Genomic DNA, 25,161 nt, shown 5'->3' on the forward strand with positions numbered 1-25,161 from the left:
TCACTTTGGCTGAGGTCCAGGCGAGAGTGGCTCTGGGTGGAGAAACGTATTTGGCTGCCCCGATGATGGATCCCTAAGCCCAGGGTGGTGGGATGCCGAAAGTCCGCGCCGGCCTGTGGGAACGCTTGAGTTGTCGGCGGCCCTGGCAAGGAACGTTCGGTGAGGAGTCTGTGGTTTAAGCCCACAAGATTTTCGTTAAGGGAGGGGAGTGTGATGTGGTTCACGAGCGAAGTGTTGTGATGTCTGCTTTCTCTTGCTCCGCCTCTAATGCCAAACAGCTTTGGGCCTTTCTGGAGTGAAGGCTCCCCAGGGTCTTAGGGAATATCAGCCTGCACGCACTCTGCCACTTTTCGCCCATATTTGCACTTTACGACTTTCTTTGGTGTCTCCTCCCTCTCTTTTCTCCGTATCTTAAGACCCGATTTCAAGTCACTGTTGTGAAAGGTAGTGATTTTTATAAGCTGTTCTTTAGTGCTGTTCACCAGACTCATGAAACCTCTCGAGAGGTTCTGTCCAATTTAAGGAGACTTTTCTTCCTTCATTTTTCTGCTGGTCCCGAGGACGGTTTCTCAAAGTCAGAAAGATAAACAGTCACCATCAGGCTAGATGCCTGCGTAGACATCATTAGGCTCCTCTGTGTTGTCTCATTCCGTCGCGCGGAGACCTCCTGGGGTTGACCCAAGATGGGAAGCATCTGGGTTGTATATCCCAGTTTAACACCCTAATTCCTAGAGGTGCTTTCATTTCAGAATACTGCCTTGCGTAGTAATATACAAATCGTCTGCAGAGGACGATCTGGAACTGACAACAGATATAGGCTGGGCGAATGCAGGGGTTCTTGATCTCTTTGGTTCGTGGACTTCCAAACACTTGCATTCCAGAGGGACTTTTCTGGAGCCTGTGTGCTTTATTGTCCAGATAGAGTACAGCCTTTATCCTCTACACTTAGGTAGGGCTTGGAGATGGGATAAAGTGATGGCTATTTTTTTTTTTTCTATCTTTCAGGAAAATAGAGCTCTTTGAGCAAACCTCATGCAATTCCTTAAGGCAGACTTTGACCATTCCAAGCAAAAATCAGGACCATGCTCCTTGTTACTATTTGACTGCATTCTTACACTGGAACACTAAGTGCAGGTCCTTTTGTGGCTTTCATTGGGCTTTTCAGTCCTGGCTGAGCTAGGCCTGTCTGTGGATCTAGCAGCTTCTTAATGGGGATGGGGGTGGGGTGGTGGAAAGAGGAATTAAAGTAATTCTGAACCAACAATGTGAAGTATTGTGCTTGTCGAACTCCGGGACATTCACACCTCTGTGGAACAGTCACTGGCCGCCCCCGAAGAATGCACTTGAAACTCCACGGGACAGAATCCAAAACTTCCAACAAGGATCCTGTTTAAAGGTCCATAGGAAAATCTCAGAGCAGACTTGAGCATTATTTCTGGGGCCTGGTTATATGCCATGGTACCTTCCTCCTCCCCTGTCCCCCTTCCTTCATCCGACACGCAGGCACTTACACGCACATACACGCTCACACTCTGTTCATTTCCCACGCTTTGTTCATTTCCTTGGTCATGAGGCAGATCCAATAGTGTAGGGGACAGATGGTGATCGTTTCAAGGAGAATATTAGTGATAGTGTCAGTAGGCTGACAGGGGAGACAGCCAACTTGTATGAAGCTTCATGACCACCCATTTTACATGCCTTTCCCCCAAGAAAATGAGCAACACAACACAAAATTCAAACTTCACCGTTGCTTTGAAATACTCTATATTTATTTTACAGAAATATCTGAGAGGAGAAACTAAGTGAGGAAGAGTCACGCAGATACTTTGATGTCCATATTTCTAGGCCCCCCTTTGAAATTCTTTATAGATAGAAGGTAGTGTAGGGGTGGGAGGGAGGACCTCCTCCCCACCCTTATTGACTAAATAAATGTTGAGTCTGTCTACTAAAAAGGTTTACGAGAACATGCATTGGAATCTCTGGATTGGGTTTGATTATTTGAAAGTAGAATTGTTAAGTTCACTACCTAACTCAAAGCCCACTCTTACTGCTTTTTGGTAGACAAATGGACCATATACCTCTTCTCCCATTGTACGGGCCATATCCACACACAAAACTAATAAATTACCAAGAGGAGAATATCAAGCCTGAAGCTTTGCGTACTTCTCTTTAAAGATCTTCACAGGGGGCTGGAATTACTTGAAAGGTAAAAATACAATCCAGTAATCATTTTAGGAAGTCAGAGGAAGAAACCGAAGAGAAGTACCCCAGCCGCCACTGGTGAAGGAGAGTATGTTTATGCTCTCGATAATACTCCCTAAAAGTTCTTAGGATCTGCCCTGGCAGATTCTACCAGGAGAGTGCTCGTCTCCAGGGGAGGAGATGCACATGTCTGTGGGTTTAACAGATACCACCTCCTGGTTCCTTCATGGCACAATGGCTGATGCTGTCACAGTGGCTCCTACAAGAAGTAGCCCAGCTTCAGGACACATTGATCCAATGCCATGGAAAATACACAGCACATGGGCTAGTTCACATTTTCAGATGTCATTTCTGTTTCTTATTTAATGTTCAAGATGCAGCTGAGCCCCAGATTAGTCTCCAGGGGAGCAGAGGAGACCGGGACTGGAGGTCAGGAGGCCTGGGCTCTAATTTGCCTCCAACCTTGAACCTGTCATGCGATCACCATGGCCTCTAATCTCTCTGACCCTCAGCTTTTTTATCTGTGACGTATATCTTAATCAATAAATAAATTTTAATGTGTGTTTCAGTCCAGGTGGGCTCTAAAACTCTTCCAGTCTTTAGAGCCTATGGTTAGGAAAACTAAATCCTCTGTGTTGTTATTATCACTGCCGTTCATGAACCAGAGTGAGGTGGTGAATTTCATGAAGGACAGAGAGGAAATGTCACACAGAAGATGTTTTGTTATTACCTGGATTTTGATGCAAGCCTATTTTAATACCCACATCACAGTGGTCCTGTGGTGTACCCTTCAAAGTAATAAAATAAATAATTGGTTGATAAGTGCCATTCAGTCGTGGTTTGGTTAACCTGGCAGTCAGGTTAAGGCAGGGTTTCTCAACCTTGGCATTAGTGACAGTTTGGTCTAGATTGTTCTTTGTTGTGAAGGACTTTCCTGTGCATTACAGAATGTTTAGCAACATTTCCAGGTGCTACCCCACCCCCCAAGTTGTGACGATCAAAAATGTCTCCAGATATTGCCACATGTTGCCAGGGGCAGGGGCAAAATCACCCTTGGTTGAGAACCACTGGGTTCATCCATGACTAAAAGTCCCAGTTTAGGCCAGGGTTCACTACATATGTTTGATATGCTACAATTTAAAAAATGTTAGCCCCAGAGCACACAAACCATATCTATTTAATTTAGGTGATAGTACTTTAACCCTGATCTAAAAATCTCGCTAGAAATAGCCCATTTAGGGGCACCTGAGTGATTCAGTCGGTTAAGCGTCTGACTCTTGATTTCAGCTCAGGTCATGATCTCACGGTCATGGGACTGAGCCCTGAGTCGGGACTCTCTCCCTCTCCCTCTCCCCTCCCCCTGAAAATAAACAAACAAACAAACAAAAAAGAAATGACCCATTTAATCTGTAATGTCATGGTACCTCCCAGGCAATGGAATCTACTAGATTTCAAGCTTTTTATGGAAACGAACAATATCATTTTTGTCTTCGTATTTCTTATTGTGCACAGAGTAAATGCTCATTAAATGTGTGTTGAAAGAATAAGCGGTTCCCCCCGCCCCCCAAACACCAGTGGAGGGCAGAATGAGGAGCTGCAAGGCTCAGCCAGCCATTCTGCATGATCTTTAGTCTACAGGAGGAAATGAAGCAAGTGTTTGCCAGTTGGAAGGGTAGAAGGAATCTTTGGGAGGGAGGCTGCCATCACCCTAGCTGAAGGAGAGCCAGGTTAAACCTCTTCTGGTTTAAAAAAAAAAAATGTCATGGAACATTTAATGACCAGCCTTAGCGCATCAGAGCTCAGGCTGTTCACATCACCCATGCTCCCCAAGAGCATATAAGAGTGAAAGATTCAATTACTTTAAGTCTTCCATATTCCTAAACTGGCATCTATTTTGGCAACACGGGATGTGGAAATCTCCGATGTGCATCTGACGTGTTAATCTCCCTAAAATGGTAGGCTCACTGTTTTTCTAGTGTACTACAGAGTATGACTTTAAATTGCATTTGAAATGTCTCAGTCAGTTGTCCTGACAACCTTATTTTCTCAAAATAAACAGAATCCACCTATATCTGTTGCTGGAGACGCAAGTACTGCACTGAGTTTGTTTGCACGTTTGATGTTTTGTAGGTGTTCTCTGAGCCAGACTTGAAACTCAGGACAGTATTAAATTGAAATCTAAATCATGCCTGATTCATGATATTTGTAACCATCAAGTTCTGAAATGATCACAATTTACTTAACCTGAGATGTTTGCCCCTTTCTGGGTAGTTATGGTCATGTAGAAGGAAATCCACTAGGCTGATGCTACAACCCTATCATCCAGCCTCATCACCACACTTCATGAGAGCTGTGTCGATTTTAAAATAGGTCAGTCTTACCAACAGATCCATTCACTGAGTTCAAATGGTCTGTGCTTTGGAAACACCACACCTTATTAGGACTAGGTGAAAGGTTTTCTGTTGTGGTGTCCTTTTGATAAGGTACTTAATTAACTGGCAGCTGATATTACGAAGATCTGAATTCTGAGATCAAAACCAAGCCAAGAGCAATAGAATGGAAAGAGTGCTTCTATCTCTGCATGGGAAACAAGGCCTAAAATTAGGATTCAAAGAGAAGTCAATTATTTCAAAAGATAGATTAAAATAATAATAAGTACGGGTGTAATCAGCAGGGATCGTGAATACATACTCCTGGAGTTCCTGATTTTTGTCCTGTGATATACACTCTAAATTAAAAACAGAAACTGGTTAAAAATTTTTAATCTGGGAGGAAAGAAGAAACACTTAAAAGAATGAAGGCATGCTCCTTTTCCATCCACTTTCCCTCTGTCCATGTCTCTCCACTCTTCCATCCCAAATCACCAAGCACTGTTGCAAATGGAACTGGAGGGTATTATGCTAAGTGAAATAAGTCAGTCAGAGAAAGACAGATATCATGTTTTCACCCATAAGTGGAACTTGAGAAACTGAACAGAACCCTATGGGTGAAGGGAAAGGGAAAAATAGTTTCAAACAGAGAGGGAGGCAAACCCATAAGAGACTCTTAAATACAGACAACAAGCTGAGGGTTGATGAGGGGGTGGGGTCAGGGGAAGGGGGAAAGTGGATGATGGACATTGAGGAGGGCACTTGCTGGGATGAGCACTGGGTGTTGTATATAAGCGATGAATCTACTTCTGAAACCACAAGTACACCGTATACACTGTATGTTAGCTAGCTTGATGTAAATTATATTTGAAAAATAATTTAAAAAATTTCTTAGACCTTCAAAAGCAAAACAAAACAAAATCACCAAGTAGAGGAATGTTGTGTACCCAGACTGAGTTTAAGATTTTGAAAGAAACAGCCAAAGCAGTTAGATTATTTACTCTTGTTGGATTCTGATTTAAAGACTTGTTTTGTCCTTAGGAGAAATAGTTGGGGTTGGTCACGCAAGAGGATAATATTTATTTCGTTCTTTGTTTACATTGGATTTTAGTACATATTCCTCCTACTTCGAGAAAGAATTTTGCACTACTAAATAATACAAATTAATGCAGTGCCTTAAAAAAAATAGACCTCCTCTAAATAGCAAATTTTACCCAACTCTAAGAAGTTTAGTGTTTAACTACGGACAGTTGTCCTCTTTGGCGAAGCATACAGTGTTTGGTGTCCCACCAAGGAAGCTTAATAATGATATACTTCCCGTAGTGAATGGATTTTGGAAGCAAATCAAAGGATACTTTGGAGCAGAAGAAAAGAGAAAAAAAAAAAAAAGAGGAAAAAGTAGCAGGCACTGAAATGGTACCAAGAATAACAATCGATCTCCTACTTTAAAAAGATTCCCACTTGATGGGTTTGGTCCCATCAGTTAGTCAGACCAGAGCTAAGTGGTGAGCTCACTTAATGTGGACACACTGGAGAGAATGTCTCAATTCCTACCCAGAGCTGCAACAGCTGCTTTGAAGAAGCACTCTATAAATGCAGACGGCCCTTCCCCTGGTCAGCTGGGCTTCACGCGTGTGAATGACCCCAACCATGCTCCTCAAACATGACACCATTCTGAAAGTCAGGCTGGATGTTGGGTGGAATGTGTCCCGGAAATGGGAGAACAACTCCCAGTGCTTGAACTGCCATCACTGTTTCCACTTGGCTTAGCGGTTGACACATTTGGTTAACCATTTTGTTAGCCTCTGGTTAACCACGTATGGTTTGAAAAGCTTACTGAAGTGGGGAAGTGTCTATCTATGATTTTCTCCACGTAAAAAACAACCCTACAAGATGTGATTCCTCCCTTATCTGCCACGTTAAATCCAGACTGTCTCTCGCTAGCGTGTGCGAGAAGAAGAAACCACTTGACAATACCCTTTGGTGATGAATTTATCTGGAAATGAGGGTGGAATGGACAATTCTCTAAAAAAGGGAATTGAGCTTGTTTTGAGTTTGGGACAGTTTGCCTTAATCTCGTATCCACTTCTCTTTTAGAATTATCCTGCCTTATCATTGTAAATTAATAAATACAAATATTAGACCACTTGGGTGGAGTGTGCTTTCCACTTCCAACTAGAGCTGACTTCCTTTCTCTCTTTTTACTCTTCTCTAGGTCTGCTTCCCTTCCCTCTATGCTTTTGCTTCTTTCCTTCCTTCCTCCACCAAGCTCTTTATTATCCATAAGATTTCTTCTAACCAGATGAGCTGTCAGGTTGCACCACAAAGAACATCAGGTTCAAATCCCTTCTCTGTTTACAAAAAAACAAAAACAAAAACACCAATTCAAAGGGATACATGTACCCCGATGGTTAGAGCAGCATTATTTACAACAGCCAAATTATGGAAGCAGACCAAGTATCCATCTAATGATGAATGGATAGAGAAGATACACAATGCAATATTATTCAGCCATAAAAAAGAATGAAATATTGCCATTTGCAATGACATGGATGGAGCTACAGTATAATGCTAAGTGAAATAAGTCAGTCAGAGAAAGACAAATACCATATGATTTCACTCGTGGAATTTGAGAAACACAACGAGCAGAGAGAAAATGAGAGAGAGACTGGAGACAAGCCAAGAAACAGACTCTTAAGTATTTAGAACAAACTGATGGTTTACCAGAGGGGAGGTGGGTGAGGGATGTCTGAAATAGGTGATGGGGATTAAGGAGTGCCCTTGTCCTGATGAGCACCCAGTGATGCATAAATTGTTGAATCACTGTATTGTACACTCGAAACTATCAATAGATGTTAACTATACTGGAATTAAGAAGAGCTTCTAACATCTACAAAAATGAAAACAAAGGAAAATAAAATGATCTCAAAAACAAAACAAAACAGGGACGCCTTGGTGGCTCAGTTGGTTAAGCGTCCAACTTCGGCTCAGGCCATCATCTCACAGTTCATGAGTTCGAGCCCCACATCGGGCTCTGTGCTGACAGCTCAGAGCCTGGAGCCTGCTTCGGATCCTGTGTCTCCCTCTCTCTCTGTCTCTGCCCCTTCCCTGCTCACGCTCTGTCTCTCTCTCTCAAAAATAAATAAGCATTAAAAAAATATTTAAAAAAATAAAACCAAAATCCTTTCTCTGCACTAGCTTCCAAGCAGATGACTTAACATTTCTTCACAAGAATTTCCTACATCTTCAGAACATGGGGAGTGATCTTTGTTACCTACCACAGAGGATTACTATCTGCAAAGTGTTTCGCTCTCTCTAGAAGGAAGGTACTGATTTAGGGCAAGCTACTATATTATTGTTAGTTCCTGGTGAGCAGTTGCTGAAGAGAAATTTGGAGACAGAAATGAAATTATTTGAGCTGGAAAGAAGACAGATCACGAAAATGATATTTTAAGCTTGTTAGGATCAATTCTTAGGTCATTTGCAATTAATAAACCAACGAGAACACTTTCTGTTTGGCATTTTTAGAATGGTACTCAGTTGTGACAATATGATTTAAAGAGATGGTTCCACATTCTCCCCTCTCCAAGCCCCCCATTACTTGTGTTTAGACAGTAAAATAGTGGATATAGATCTCTGGTTCATTGAATTGTATACCACAGAGACAATAGAAACAAGCCATAAAAAGGTAGCTTAGCAAGGGCCTATAATTCCACTCTCAAAAAAATGCCCAATAGTTCACGGATCCTGTTGATCAGACCTCCTGAAACAAAAAAAGAAAAACTTCAGAGAAAACTCTAAACCTAGAGAAGAGCACAGAATACTTGATATTTGTCCATACCTGGTTACGAAGGGAATTTAAAAAACGCGTGTGAGAACCAACATGATTTGGATGCACCTCAGCTCAGAAGGAAGTTGTTTGTTATTCGCTTTTGGGTTGGAAGTGTTCTCTCCACAGCATCATCTTCTCAGGCCAGATTCACAAACTCTCCCTAAGCTTAACTTTCTATACATACACAAGTGGCTACATTCTCCGTGAGTTATAAATGGCTCCTCTTGGAAATGCCTTAAATGTAGACACACGGGGGTTAGAGAGGAAAGTCGATGTTTTGTTGTGGCTTCCCGAAGCCCAACTTTATTCTCTCTGGTGTGGTTTACCTAAAGTACCAAAGGTTGTGCTGTGAGAGCTTTTGTTGGCGAGGATGCATCTTCGCTCTGAGTCTCTTACAGGTTTCTCCTGGTCCTCCCCTCTCCGCTCAGTGAGACCAGGAAGCTCGTAAGTGGCGTCAAGGATTCTCGATGCGCTCAGAGCCTGGGGGCTGTTTATAGATGCGCTGTTGTGTTGTCCAAGGGCCACTGAGTTGAGCACCCTATAATCCAGATCATCCAGAGACAGACCTGGAACTCTTCTTGGTATAGAAGAACCAGATGGCATAGTAGAACCGTCACAACTGGCTGATTCAGTTGTTGGTCGAGTGACTCTAGACCACTAACACTTGCAAAGTCCCCAGTGGAGGCTAAGCAGCACTTTGGGAATCAGAGTTTATTGCAATCTCTCTCTCCCTCTCTCTGTCTCTCCCCCCCCACCCCCTCCACTACCACTGACTCCTCTCCCTCTTCCCCTCTTCCCATGTCAGTGTTAACACACTTTAGGGAACTCAGGCAGGGATCAGATCTAGAGGCAACGGAGACATGAAGGACTAGAATGTACCATTACCACTTGACCAAGGAGAAAGACAGAATTGAACACACATAGAACATGCTACACAGACTTGGGAATAGATACCAAGGGACAGGACACCTTATATTTCATACAATCTGCTACCCGTAATTAGAGAGAAATACCTAGAGACTGCTTCTTACTATGATAAGTTTGTGGTCCCCTTGGCCAGACACCTTATGTCTCCGACAGACAGTAGCACACATCTTGCCATCTTCCAACGACTGCAATGAAGCTGGAGGACGACACTGTAGAACAGCTCTCTTGGACACGTCTCCTCAGGACCAGGCAGAGATGTGTCCAAGAAGGCCCGTCTAATCCCTTGGGGGCCTTATAGTCAGACTTTCAGACTCGGGAGTTCAAATATCTGCATTACTAAGGAATATCCTCTGGCAATAGAGCAAGGATGAGGGGGACAGTGCCCACTCCACATAGCTGTCCTTGAAAGGGCATGGGGCACCATCTGCTGGGGAACCCGGTGACATGGTGGTTACTTGGCTGCTCTACCTGAGAGGCACATTGTCAAGACCTGGACGTCCTACCCCTGGCATCACGGTGACATTGTTCGCCATGATGGTCACCAAAGACTGCCGTACGTTATCAAGGGTACGAGTTATGTAGCTGAAGTCGACCACTGTCCCTCTTGGCTGCGATGATAGGAAGTATCACAGTGAGGAGAAATCCTTTCTAGCACTCTTCATTGCACTACGTTTTGCCAAATAATTAGGTCACCCCATTCAGGAAGGGTCCTGGGATGCACATGTGGAGTGAAGCCTGCTGTGGGAACTTGACCTCTGAATTCTCTGACTCCTGTGCAATTAAAACCCCAAACTTAATGTTGCATTAGCATGGATTTTCCATAGCGAGTTACAAATGCAAAGTTCTATGTTTCATATATATTTTTCTAACATATGTTACTGCCTATGTTTCTGATTAAAAGCTCGTCCAAAATAAAATAACAAAGGATTACTTTTTTCCAATAGAACTTTCTTCTTCCATAAAAGCTGGAAATAAGCCCTCACCTAAAATTACCCAGGCTTGCAGGTGCTGGGTTTTTGGGGGGTGAGGAGTGTTTGCTAGTGAGACAAAGGGCATTATTCTCCCTGCAACCACCACCAGAAGGTGTTCTTTCTGTAGAGAAAATTATAGGCCAGCGCTTCAAAGACATTCCATGGTTAGGCACCACTCCTGGAGACTGGCAGGCGGCAGGCAGGCAGGCAATCAACAAATATTTATTCTAAGCCCACTGTGGATTCAGCACCTTTAAAATTGCCAGGGAAACCAGCCAGGAGACTGTAATATCTGCTAGAGCCAAGTCAGTACCCAAGGTCATCCCGTAGTGCTTAACGAGCTCGGTGACCCCAAAGTGGCAGGGACCCCTAGAACAATATAATAAGGCAGTCTCTCACTTCGGTACGGGGGTATCGATAGAATACGAAAATGAGACCCGAGAAAAGGCTCTTTAACTAAAGCTGATACTCGACAGGTGTCCGCACCCCCTCTCCTTTTAGCTCTCTCTTGACAGACACCCAGCCCCCGTTCACACACGACTACCACTGCCATCAGCACTATCAATACTCTGCCTAGAAGCTGAACCCAACTGGATTGATCAGATCATCAGATGTACGTTAAAACGAACACTTTTTCAAAATAGGATGTTCATCACAGTGCTATTACAGAGCGGGGGAGAGGCGCGTATGTCGGCCAGCTGAGAACTGGGATATTCCCCTGGAGAAGACGCAACACCTAGTAGGTGTGATGCCGAGATCTCCGAGAGAGGGGGCGGGAATACAGGGGACATGGACTTGTATGCCACCTCCCGTGCGGAGGTGGACGAACGGGATTCTCACTCTCTTGCGTTCGGTCCTGATCCAGTTTTATCGATGCAGCCGAGAGTCACATCAGCTGGTTCGATGTGTGCCTTGCATCATGGTGCTTTACAAATTCACATGAAATTCCTGCGACCTCCGTTATTCCACCGATTCCACCGCCTTGGGACAGTCGTGGGGTTTTGCGTGTTTTGTTTTGTTTTGTTTGCTTCTGTTTTTGTTAAGCAAGCGTAAGATGTTACCCGATCCCTGTTAAATGTCTCTCTTTAGACTCCTTGATGGCTTCTGTGTTTTCTCTGTAGTTTTTTTTTAATCTGAATCATTTTATTAATGTGCCACACATAGCTTATGGCACATCATGTAGAGAGATAAAGTGACATAAATAAGAATTCTAATACTTTTTTTAAATTTTTAATTACTTAATTGTTGTATATACAATTTATTGTCAAATTGGTTTCCATACAACACGTAGTGCTCATCCCAACGGTGCCTTCCTTAATGCCCATCACCCACTTTCCCCTCTCCCCCACCCCCCTCATCAACCCTGGAGGCAAACTTCTCTGTAATTTTGAGCCAGCTAGAAGATGACAGAGTTCCAGGGAAAAGAGGGTACCAACGTCTTGCAGAGGAGTCAAAGTCCCTGAGACAGGGACTAAAATTCTGGCAGTGAAGGTAGCTGTTCTAGGGCAAAATATCTTTTTGGCTTTTATTACTCATAATGCAGTGTTTTACTTCAGGTGACATCAAATTGATATTAGTAATTCTCAGATGAAATCAAGAATTTCTGTTGACACCCTGTTGACAGATTCTTATTTTGCTTTATTTTTAAAATAGTTTTTTAATTTTTTTTTTAACGTTTATTTATTTTTGAGACAGAGAGAGACAGAGCATGAACAGGGGAGGGGCAGAGAGAGAGGGAGACACAGAACCGGAAGCAGGCTCCAGGCTCTGAGCCATCAGCCCAGAGCCCGACTCGGGGCTCGAACTCACGGACCGCGAGATCGTGACCTGAGCTGAAGTCGGATGCTTAACCGACTGAGCCACCCAGGTGCCCCTATTTTTAAAATAGTTTTAATTGACATACAGACCATATGCAATCATGTAATCATGAGACCGCAAAATGTACATTTCGGTGGCATTTACTACATTCAAAATATTGTACGGAGTCATCACCCTTATCTAGTTCCTGAACATTCTCGTGACCCCCAAAGAAAACTCTGCACCTATTAAGCTGTCGCTTTTCATTCTCCCCTCCCCTCAGGCCTGGGCAACCACTAATCTGTTTTCTCTGTGAATTTACCTATTCTAGATATTTTGTTTCAGATGAATCACACAAGATAAGACTTTTTGTGTCTGGCTTCTTTTATTAAACAGAATGTTTGTGAGATCCCTCCATGCTGTAGCATGTTCTTCACTCCTTCATTCATTCCTTTTAATGGGTGACGAATATTCCATTGTGCTTTATTATCCATTTTAAAAATCAAAAGTAAAGCGTATATTTTAATGCTAAGAAAAAAGTGTTTTTTAATACCACATTTTCTTATTTTTCATCAGAAACTGGTTTAACCGCCCAGAAAACGACTCCACCCTGTTCCACTAATTATTCTGTATATGCTTATGGTTTATATGACTTTCTTTCTTTAATTGTAGACATGCCTACAACTCACTTCTCCAGTAGATTCCCACCTCTTAGCTGACTTGAACTCAGATCCTTTCTCTCTGATTCTGCCCTCATGTGTTAGGCAGAGTAAGGCACCAGTGCCGAAGAGGTTTACTCACCTAAGGACCGAAAGCCGTCTTATCGCAGAATTTAAGACTGGCTCCTGCTGTCAGAACATCAGTTTGTTCTGAAATTCACTAAAATGTACATCCCCTTAAAACACTCACCATCCTGCTGAACTTATAAAAGGCAGCCACAGAGTCCAAGAGATGGCGGGGAGGTGGTAGGTATCGGAAATAAAATAATTCTCTAAGCGTGCATTAATTAATTTCATTTAACAAGAATTTTCGAAGGCTCGCTTTTGCAAAACTGTAATTAATATATGATTTGGGTATTAATAGGAAAAAGGCTGGCAGGGAAATTGCTAAGGGGGTTGTTTGGCTTTTTAACCACCACAGTTTAACGTATGATCTAGCACTTAGGTCTGCTTTACCTCATTTTAGAAGTTGTATCCACAAGTGGAAAATGGGAGACTGAAATCAAACACCAAATCTTTTCCTTGCTTTTATTAAAACTGCTAGAGTTCTGCTTTTCTCATTCTTGTGAAATTCCCTTGCATCGTTTTCCCGTGTACTAATGATTTATAATACTTTTTCTTTGTGTTTTTTACTAATTACATGATCTCTAATATTTTCAGAGTTAATGCTTTTTAATGACAACATGACAAAGAGTATGAATATTCTTTCCTGCTAGACTTTATAGCATCTTGCCCTTCCCAGGTAATCTCTCCTTCCAACCTGGGAGCCTTATTTGAATTGTACTCACCAAACCACACTGAAAGCAGAAATACTTAAATTATGAAACCATCAGAGCTGAGTTACATTGTGAAAGTTTTGAAAGAAGCATATTTTATTCCAAGCGATTAAGCCAGGTATAATTTTAGCTTATTATCTTAACGGAGATCCTGAAATAAATGTGCATTTTAAGATCCAGTAAGCGATTAGAGTTATACAGTCATTTCCAATGGACATCTTGAAGCCCAGATGTGAATCTGGACATCAAAACTATTTCTATCTTGGCAAAATAAAGCTCCAAGTTTATGTTACTGACCCACGGCACTATGTGACAGGTCTCTTTCTGCCCATCCCTATCCCTTCTCAAGTTTGGGAAGCATTTTGGAATCCAAACTGGCCACATGTAGTCATAAAATTCAGTGGAGAAATAGCAGGTTTTGTTTTTTTGATTTTTTGGAGTTTTTGTTTGTTTTTTACTAATTCAGAGACCTAAAATCAGAAATCCTTGATACTTAGAGTAAGTTAGTAGTCATTGATATTTCAAGTACACCTCCGGCTAAGGTTTCCAGTCTCATATCAGTGACCATTTGGACCTTTCAGAAGCCTGTGTTGACCCATCTCATCTGATCAGTGATGTTTGGGGAAGAGAAAAAAAGAAGAAATTACATACATTTCAAGCCATACCTTGGGGGAGGCCACTGATGGCAATTATCCTGTATTGGAGAGGAAATACGAACAGGGATTTTGCCCTGTTTTTATGTAGACAGCCTCTTACTTGTGGTCAACTCAGCAACACTACATTTTGATGTTATCACATTCTTTTCTGGAACAAAACCCAACAGCCGTTTTTAATGAAAACCTTTCTCCAAAGAATGCTCCAACCTTCCCCCCACCCCCACCCAGCTGAATTTCAAATAATGTTTAATTCGGCTTGGCTTTCAGAGTCTGTAAAACATAAGCAATCAGCTGCGCCTTAGATGGAGAAGAAATGTTTTTACGGTTCCACAAATGTTTCTAATTGGCAAGAGCGAGTTGTTAATGGGAGATAAATTGCCTGCGGTGGGTGTGGGTGGGTGTGTCACGTGCGTGTGTGCTCACGCAGGCCCACAGGCAGGCACCCATGTGGCGGTAATGACGTGCGCGCCTACCTGGGCTTCACAAGGTGCCGCGCTGTGCAACCGCCCGAAGCTGGCCCTGGAAAAGGGGGCGTGGCTGAGCCCTGGTGGCCGAGCGCAGGACTGGACCAGGTAGATGGCTCGTTACTTACCAGGACTCAGATCCCGGGCAGCAGGCCCACCACTCTCCCATCGGGAACAGTGAGCAAGGATCTTGTAAAATACACAGACCGAAGGAAAATGACCCTTATTGACTGAAACCAGCTGTGTCCGGCTTCTCCTTGTCTCTCCCGATTTGCTCTCTCAAATAAATGGATGTGGTGGAGGATGATAATACAGAGTAAACAGAATCATTTTTTTTTTTTTCTTTCTTGCAGTCACACCTCAGTAAGAGCCCTGGTTTTTACAGGGGGAAAATATATGTTTATTTGCTCCTCAATTTTCCTCTCTCTCCCTTGCCTTTTCTTGGCATCGGGTGGAATGTTATTTAAAACAAGACGCAGTTCAGCTTCAAAAAGAAAAATCATTCTGGGAAATACAGCTTGGACTCATTTAATGGTGATTTATCATCCCGAAAAGAGTGGGGTACAAATATCTATATTTGGTATATTTTAATGGTTTACGGTGTAGGGATTCGTGTTGGTACCGGGACGCAGGGAGGCAGTAGGCTCTAAAACTTCGAGAAGTGCCCCAATAATTATTTCTCGGCACTGCTTTCCTTCAAACATGACACAGGCTGGTGCTTGGAGGGTGGTCTCAACCCCAAGGCCTGTGGGTCTCTAAGGGGTGCTCTCACGTCTTCATTTCCTTGCTGAATTGTGTGTGTTTCTCTCCAGAGCTTTGAAAAAGTTTTGTTGTTGGCGTCTCCCGTTTCCTTCAGGTAGGGGGCAAATAATGATGTGCCTAAGACAGTGCCTGGCGCACAGTAGAAGCTCCATAAATATTTGTTGAGGAAAGACTAGTTAAATGGAATATTGTAAGCCTCACTGGTATTGTTGTCTTGGCGTGAAACATGCAAGAATAGACTTGAGGCCATCGAGTAATTTCCCTTAACAGGACAAGCTAATTATTTGAGAGATGAAGATCTGGCGGATAGTATTTATTTGTCAGGCTCCATTTGCTCCTGATGAAAGGTGGAAAAGCTGTGTGTAGCACTGAAGGGATAACGTAGTGAACCACTACGAAACAGCTGTTCGGTTTTCCATCCTACTTTTTCAGGGGAAATGTATCCAGAGAGGGTTAATGCACCCTCCTTTTGCGAAAATTTTGCGAGGAGAAGCCAGGAGCTGAGAAAGGGAAAGAGCATTTCAGGCAAAAAGACTATCAAATGCAAAGGCCTTTGTGGCCTGTGTCGGAAGCGCAAGGGCTGATGGGAAGGCATGGCCACACTCCTCGGTGTGTATGCATACCCCGTATCATCCTCTGAACATTAGAAAGACAAAAGGGTCATAACCTTTAGCGCTAGGAAGTGGGGCAGAAAAGAAGGGCACATGTACTTTTTCAGATCTGTGTGTCTGGGGCACAGGGCAGGGAGAAGACGAGTATTCCTTTTTCACTAAGGTAGCAAGGGAGATGATCGTGCTAATTCCATGATCCTTTGCTGCACTGGAGCTTCCTAGAAATTCTTACCATTCGCCCTTCCATCTGCCAAGTTTCGGGAAGAGTATATCCCAAATCTGCAGTTGTGTGCTGAGACCATGCAGCAATGGCACCTTGCCTTGTCATTTGATTGTAGGCCTGTCTCTTCTTTCTGCCTTTCTTTTGTTGATAAGGAGGTGGCATAACACAGTTTATAACGAGGTCTTTGGCAAGTGTGCATGGTATGCCTTCGGGCACCTTCTTTCTCAGTTTAGAAAACAGGCTCTGGGGTAAGCACACCTCTACACCTCTGTGGGGGTGGCTTGAGCTTGGGCAGGTGGCTTGGCCTCTCTTTTAGCCTTGCAGGACTGTTCTGAGGATGAGGTGAGTTAATGCTTGTAAAACATAGAATGGGGAGTGCCATGAAATGAGTGCTCAATTAATGCCTGCCGTTGTTATTAAGCCATTTGTCATGATAGAGAAAGGTGTCGAAGATACACTGTTAAAGAGAACAAAGGCAAGTTACTTGGGACTGGAGCTTAGAGGGGAAGGGTAGGCAGGTGTCTTTTAGTTTTTCACCTCATATTCTTATAGTAGTTGATTTTTTTTTACTACATAGCTGTATGTTGTTGTAATAACGAAACTTCAAAGAATAGTTGAGAAGGTCTATCAAGACTGCCCAACGTGTCAATTTCTAAACGTACAAAAGAAAACAACACACTGTGATTTCAATATAATCTTCTTCATAATTTTCTTCACCCTTAAGTTCGGAGATGTCATTTAGAAACATTTCTTGGGATAAAGAAACATGTATCTGAAGTCCAGGAATTGATTTTAGTTTTTACTTCGTATGCTAATGTTACACTGTGATGAAATTATTCTACTTATTCCTCTGTCTCCCCATATGCATATAGAGAGTTGTCTGGAATGCCATTCACCCACCAAATGCAAAGAATGCATTGGGGTCATTGGTTGCGGACTTCATCGTACTTGCAGGCATTGCTTAAATGTTTTATAATGAGCATTGTTATAAAAATAATGAAATCATTTCTAAAAATTAGAGATGAGGAGTATTAGTTTGCTTTTCCGTTTAGTAATAATAAACACAATACCCTGCGTCTAATCTTTCCCAGGGATCCAGGAAGTTTAACTTCTGCAGGATTAATATGATGGAGGTCAGTAGCTGGTACTCAGGAAAGAGGAAGCAGGTAGGCTTAGTGGTTACTGAGACTGGATGCAGGAAATGTTTTCAATGATTATCTAATAATAAGATCTAGTCCGTCACATACTCCCCTCCCTTTTATTTTTCTTTTACAAGTGGGGGGCTCTTTGCGTTTGTTTACCTAAAGATTTTGATGAATTCAGTTGGCATTTATCAACAACTGACTCTAACCAGTTGAGAAATGCTAATATTAAACAGGGCTGGAACATGGTTGCTTTGACCCTCATTTAAATCTAACTCTTCCTTTTCACAGTGACTGCGCACCACCATCATTAATCAGATAAAATCACAAATCAGGGGAGAACTTGAGTCCTGTAGCAAATACTTCGTGAAGCCAGTGTGAGCTTGTCAACCAGACTATCATCCCTGCAGAAGATACATTTACAAGGAATAACTATATTATACAGTGCTTAGCACATTGTGCCCCTCAGGATATGATGATAATTGCCTGTGTACAAGAAAAGGCAATTTTGAAGAAACTGTGACTAAGCTGATTACCAACTAACCGATTCTTTAAATCAGGGCCAGCAAACCATGGCCCATGGGCCCAATCTGGCCCAGTGCCTAATTTTGCACAGCACATGAGCTAAAAAATGGTTTTTACATTTTGAAATGATGAAAAGTCAAAAGTTGAATAGCATGTGAAAATTACACGGAATTCAACTTCCTCGCCCTAAATAAGTTGTATTAGAACACAGCACGCTCACTCCTCTGTATACCATCTGTTGCTGCTTTTGCACTGAAAGGGCAAAATTGAGTAGCTGCAACCGAGACTGTAAGGCATGTGGTGGTGAAAATATTTACTGTCCGATTCTTTATAGAAGCATTTTGCTGATCCCTGCTTTTAGATTCAGGTAGACGTTATTTGTGTACATGACTGTTTGCTTGTGAATGGACGATGCTTTGGGGTTAGAAATACGACTGTTGATGTGGCCACCAAAGAAGCTATAGAATGCAATACTCCAAATGTTTCCACTTTCCTCCCTTCTTTCCCAAAGACCGGAAGAAAGTTATTGTGTGAGAAAAATTAGGTGATCGGGAGGGACCACGAGAAATATCATGGTAACAAATGGAGAAGACCTACATATTGCCGTCAAAAGTTATAGATCGTGAATTTCATTTGGAGCCCTAAAAGGGCTCCATACCATTCCCGTATTCTGAAACTTGAAATCGTTTCCTCTTTGTATTTGAGAAATATTTTGAGAGGAAGAAATCTCTTATTCTTGTGACCCTTACAAAACACAGCGCCCTGTCAGATGAGCCCTTGGTTCGGTGGCATTGTTGTATTGATTGGTTTTATTTGGTTTACTCTTCCATTCAGCTGCCGATAGGATACGATGAATAATCGATAGTGGGAAATCAGTAGGAAATGCCTCTGGGTAGACTGTCTAACTCTTGACAGGGTGTCCTGCTCATTTGCTGTGACAGTTGAATTAACGTGTACACCTGACATTGGCCCTCCTACCTACTACAATATATATGAAAATTTGAAGTTCACATAAGCCATACTGCCAACCAATAAAAAATTGTTAACAGTAGTACCATGACGTATCATAGAATTGAAAATATGAGTCATCTTTTCAAAATTCCTATTGTGTCCATGACTGACCTCAGTTGTCCCCTCTTGTTTTGTTCTGTTTCAGAGGTTGAAGGCCGCGTTGACTCACCACCCCGCTGCCATGTCAAATGGGAATATGAACACCATGGGACACATGATGGAAATGATGGGCTCCCGGCAGGACCAGACGCCACACCATCACATGCACTCGCACCCACATCAGCACCAGACGCTGCCAGCCCATCACCCCTACCCGCACCAGCACCAGCACCCAGCCCACCATCCTCACCCTCAACCCCATCACCAGCAGAACCACCCACATCATCACTCCCACCTTCACGCACACCCTGCACATCACCAGACCTCGCCACACCCACCCCTGCACTCCGGCAACCAAGCACAGGTAGACCCTTTTCATGATCTCTTTCCCCCTTGTTGTTATCCGTGCAAGTTCTAACTCGGGGGCTCATTGGCAGCAACCTTGTGTGACGAGCTTGGGTGCTCTGTGTGACACTCTGGGGAGCTCTGTTCATTTCCTGGGAGGTAATGATAACCTGCAAGACCTTCCCAGACCATAGTTTCTAGAAATAATATGGTAAATATCAGGCCTGGTCCCCGGGGACAAATGTGAACCTCATGTCACGAAGTTAACTCTAAAAAAGGCGATACTGATGGGACGATTAGGAAGAATTTCAGCGTGTAAAGAAAGATTTGAATAGAGAATGAGGAAAATAAGTTAATTCTGGCCATGGTTTTGGCTGCAGTGCTTTAGAACATAGGCACTCGATTTTGTCACGTGTCAAATGGAAGTTAAATACCACGGACAGTCTTCCGAATAGCACCAAGTGTTAAAAATCTAAAGAGTAACAATTCCAGACAAAGAAGCTCGGTAATGGATGTTAGGGCATAAGGTGCTGTGTAAATGATGAAGAGAGGTGACTCATCCCACCTAATGTGAAATGCGTTGGAGGGAGTAGTCAGAGAGCCAAGCTCAGTAGATGATTGGTTCTAGAGAAAGGCCAAATCCCAGGGGTGGAGAGTCACCAGAAGTGGCTCGAAAGAAAGCCAGCTTTTAGACTCAACTGAAAGAGGGTTGGGGGACCAGGCAGACATTATGTCACCCAGCCCAAGAAGAGAGGCGGGTCCGTGTACCCGGGTAAGTTTTGGTAAGTGGACAAAGGGCATGTCTAGGAGAATGGCTAGCCTTAGACACTTTGGATCTTCAAGCAGCATGACCTTTGTCAGTCCCCTCCACCCATTCCACACTGCCGGGTTCTAACCAGCTGGGTCAGAGTGGTGTTGGGAACTTGGGTTCGCCAAATATAACACTTATTCACCGTCTCTTCCATCGTCTGCCTCTGGACCTCACACTAGGCAGTTTTTGAGCTCTTGAACCCCCTCCTCTTACACACACCAAACTTGGACAGCCATCTGCAAAATGGGTCATTCACAAGCAACTCTCTGATCCATTCAATAGATGAGCTTATTCATTAGGTAAGCTTACATTTGCAAACGTAGTTAGAGGAATTCTATATAGCAAGTAAGAGTGCTGGCTTTGGAGTGAGAAATCTGTCATTCATTCCCCACCTTATATGCTGGGTGACTCTGGTCAGTCAGCCAAACTCCCTAAGCCTCCGTTGTCCCATCTGCAAAATGGGGTAATAATAGACGAAACTCGTAGACCCCTAGGAGTATTAAGAGAATGTCTGTAAAGCCCTCAGCACAGTTTTCAATACATACTAGCCATGATTAACTCCAAACGGAAGTAATATGATAGACGTTTACAAGTGGTTTAGCAATAAAATGCTGTCCAAACCACCTTTTTAGTCAAATGCAGTAGTACGGCATGGACACATTAGAAGGGAGAAGGAAAACTACAGGTTCAAAGACAGGCAAATAAATTCACATAAATGTGTACTTATATTTTATAGCATTAAATTTTGGTTGCCTTTGTCGGCAAGTTACTTCAGAGACAAGTTTAACAGTTAATATTTAACAGACAATATTTAACAAGTTGAATATAAAAGCCATTCATTAGCTAATTACCAATTAGCCAATTGCCCTCCCTTTCAAGTCAGTAAGTGGCCAATTGTATATGCAATTAGTTAATTGCTATTATAATTAGCTGCACAAACAGTTGCTTTTTAATCCCATACTAAAGAGAAAGGGTACAGGTTGGTGTTGTTAAAATTTGAACAAGATCATTTAGACATTACTCAAAATGCCACTCTTAAATTGTGTTAACTTGGCTGATTTACTGAGATCTTGTCATATTGCTCAATTGTATGATTATTAGAGCATTAGGAACAGAAGTATAGTAAGGTCCTTCTGACTCTGAGATTCTAATATGACTTGGGATAGATTTGTCTTTATGAAATAACAATACATCATTTTTTATGAAAAGTTTCAGAGAATCTACGCCAACAGAATTCTATTTCAAAAGAAAATAAGCAACAATAACTAGATGGGACGTAAATTCTGGGCTCAGGGTTGCATTTGCAATTTCTCTTGGCTCCTTAGGATTCTCTTGCATATAAAGATGTGATTTCAGAGTCCTGGTGTCACACCTCAGTCACCAGGAATTTCTCTTGTCCAAACTACACTTTAAACCTTGAACTTGGACTGAGCCTAAAACCACCACATGGCTCACCCTTTTGGGTAAAGGCACAGGAAGAGTGTCAGAGATAAAGGTTGGTTGAAGTTGGGGTAGGAGAATACAAGACCAAATGAGAGGTCTTGGCAGTGGAGATTCAAACCCAGTTTGGCCTACTTGAGAATCTTGTCCAGGGCTGACAATTAGACATCGGGAATTCATTAAAAAAAAGAAATGGTGCAGGCCAAAATAACCAAGTTAGTGAGTTCCTTCCTAACGCTTTGCTTTGAGGTGGTTAGCTTAGCTTAGCAGTCAGCATCTGAAATGACAAGGCTAAACCTTTGCCAATAACGAGGATTACATCTTCACCAGCCACTCTGGTGAGTAAGACCCTAGACAGTTAATTTTTGTTGTTATTTCTCTGTGATTGGGAGGAAAGGGATAGCCGATAAGCACTTTTAGAAAATGTCTGTGGGTTAGACAAAATTACTGAGACGCAGTCCAACGTCAACCGTGAGCCCGATTCTTTTACAGTGCGTCATATAAGATTTGATAGAGGTTTAAGATGAAAATATATCACTTTCAGTCAGCTGATGTCAACCGGTAGCCATTATTAGCACAATTACAGTCATTCAGGTTGGTTCCAATCGCAGAACTGGAATGTGGTAGAAAACATTGCTGCGCTTCCTTTTGAAAACTTTTTTTGCATGTTATTTCCGTAGGTTAAATGTCTCTTGTAAAACAACTTTATAGATATTACAGCCGTGAGTCTGAGTGACTGAGAATGAGAAGGGCGGTGGGGAGCGGGGCGGGGGGGAGGAACACCCTTTATGGAGAACGAAGAAAGGGGGGAAGGAGTGGATTGCATTAGGGAAAGCATTAGGTGTCCAGACACATAAAGACTCCGTCGTGGAAATTTCACTCAGTGCTGTGTGTCTACCTCATGAAGGAAAATGAAGCTGTATGGGCAGTAGGTCTCCAAAACTTTAGATACTGCTGAGCCCCATGCAGATCTTAGGAGGAATCTATAAGTATAGTCAAAGTTTTTAATGAAGTGCTTTGCTACTTCCAGGGTTTTCTTACAATGTGAATATATGGTGATTCTTAGCCTTCTGTCCCTCTTGCACAGACGGCTGGGGCTCAGCACTGCTCTGGGCATCCACTGCACAAGCCCTGCTTCCAGTCACCTGGAAAAGCCTGTCTGAGGCAGAGCTCCAAGGAACAGGTGGACCCATCTGGAGTTTGCCAGTCCAGCGAGGCCTTGGCATTGAGAGCTCTGAAATAGTGAAAATAGGATTTCATCTGCTTTCTGGGACTCACAGGGTTCTTTTGATAGGGAGTCGCAGCGGTGGTGACGTCCCAGCAGTGTTCTAGGAACACGGTTTTAACACCAGGAGAAAGAAGGGAGCTCACAACTTGCCCGGAAGGAGTTTTCTGCAGGTGATAGAAGACTCATCAATATGGTGACAATAACCATGACCTCCCTGTTGTCACCTGTAGCCCTGCGTTGGCATTTTACTCTTTTAAAACACATCTTAAATAAGACAGGTTTAACATCTGAAGGAGAGGGGAAAAAAAATGTTTCCCCTGACATGATTCAGCCAAATGCCTGTCAGGGAAAAATCTATTTAACTCTCTCTCCCAAGTCGTTTCTACGTCTTGCCAAAATATCACAGCAGATAGTTCCGCAGTGCTTTTTCTTTTCACGAGCGTGATTTCACTGTTTACTTCGTTCTTAGAAAACAAGTTCAATATGCTCGCTAAAGCAGTCGACTCTGTGCTTTGCATTTCAACACCAGCTTGGGTTTCTTCTCTCACCCAGCGTGTTCCTTCTCTTTCCCCATCGCCCCTCCCTCTCATGCCCAACAGGTTTCACCAGCGGCACAACAGATGCAGCCGACCCAGACAATACAGCCGCCCCAGCCCACAGGGGGGCGCCGGCGAAGGGTGGTGGATGAGGATCCCGACGAGAGGCGGAGGAAATTTCTGGAACGGAACCGGGCCGCTGCCACCCGCTGCAGACAGAAGAGGAAGGTCTGGGTGATGTCACTGGAAAAGAAAGCAGAAGAACTCACCCAGACAAACATGCAGCTTCAGGTGCAGGCCACTGTCTCTTTCCTCAGGACTCAAAGGCCCTGTGTACAGTTGGCATTTCCTGCCCCAGCAGGCGCTTGTTGACCTAAGCAGTAATACCGCACATTAGCTCACAGAGCGACTGCAGGCTTCCTCCTCAAGCTTTATTAATTCTGGGACACTGGACAAAACAAAGTAACCGTTTAGTTGGGGTTTCTTTAATGATGGTTTAAAAAAATTTTTTTTAATTTTTTTTTAACATTTATTTATTTTTGGGACAGAGAGAGACAGAGCATGAACGGGGGAGGGGCAGAGAGAGAGGGAGACACAGAATCGGAAGCAGGCTCCAAGCTCCGAGCCATCAGCCCAGAGCCCGACGCGGGGCTCGAACTCACGAACCGCGAGATCGTGACCTGAGCTGAAGTCGGACGCTTAACCGACTGAGCCACCCAGGCGCCCCTAAAATTTTTTTTAAAAAGTTTATTTATTTCTTTTTTAGAGAGATAGAGCACAAGCAGGGGAGGGGCAGAGGGGGGGGGGGGGAGAGAGAGAGAGAGAGAGAGAGAGAGAGAGAGAGAGAGAGAGAGAATCCTAAGCAGGCTCTGCACTGTCAGCGCAGAACCTGATGCAGGGCTTGAACTCACAAACCGTGAGATCATGACCTGAGCTAAAATCAAGAGTCAGACATTTAACCAACTGAGCCATGCGGGCGCCCCAATAACCATTTGGTTTTAAATCAAGCTCTGAGGAGAGAGAACCTGCCCAACTAAGTTACAGAGCTAAGAGCACAGGCTTTGGTCAGACGGAGGTTCGCACTCTTGTTCAGCAAGTAGCTGTGCTTAACCTCTCTGGCCCTCAGTGTCCTCATCCATGAAATGGGAAGAATAACCTCATGGAGTCATTGGGAGTAATAAGTGAACTAATGTCTACCAAGCAGTTTTCCCAGTGCCTAGCACATAATAAATCTTCAACTATAAGGCAGTTCTCTATATTCACCAGTGAGGGGGTTGCTTTGACTTACACTAGATTATCTATGTTTTTTTGTTTAATGGAGGAAAGGAATATTTATGGTTATTATTTTGCTCTATGGGAAAAGCCATGTTCCCATCTCATTTTCAAACTTGACATGTTTTGAATCTTACAGGATTTTTGCTTTTCATGAGTGGCTCAACTGGGGACGGTTTCTAACAAGGCCATTTCTGGGAGAGAAGGGGAGGGAACTCTAGTGCCCAGGGCTTCTCCAGCAGACTTCATGCTGTACAGATGATGCGTTCAGGGTATCTGTTTCCACACAAAAAGGAATGCCCTCTCCACCAGCAGAAAGAGAGCGGCCTACTAGATTATGTGACAAGCAGTGCCGGGATAGCAGTGAGAGTTGTGGATTATAGCCCAGTGCTTCTAGGAGGATAAAAAATGGCAGAAGAGTGGAGGGAAGGGGGAAAAGATTG

At 43.2% G+C, this 25,161-nt stretch overlaps 1 protein-coding gene across 6 annotated transcripts in view; it reads left to right on the top strand.

Annotated features, from left to right (window-relative positions):
- Window positions 1-25,161, top strand: part of CREB5 (cAMP responsive element binding protein 5) — a 398,990-nt gene that overhangs the window by 359,168 nt on the left and 14,661 nt on the right. For all 6 annotated transcript variants that reach the window (XM_019443683.2, XM_019443686.2, XM_019443684.2 and 3 more), the window contains 2 exons: window positions 19,133-19,450; window positions 23,510-23,737. In XM_019443683.2, the coding sequence (XP_019299228.1) occupies window positions 19,133-19,450; window positions 23,510-23,737 (546 nt within the window). The remainder of the gene's footprint in view (window positions 1-19,132; window positions 19,451-23,509; window positions 23,738-25,161) is intronic.

This window comes from Panthera pardus, unplaced genomic scaffold, assembly GCF_024362965.1.
Source record: "Panthera pardus isolate Hobbes unplaced genomic scaffold, ASM2436296v1 HiC_scaffold_8, whole genome shotgun sequence".
In the NCBI taxonomy this organism is placed as follows: domain Eukaryota; kingdom Metazoa; phylum Chordata; class Mammalia; order Carnivora; family Felidae; genus Panthera; species Panthera pardus.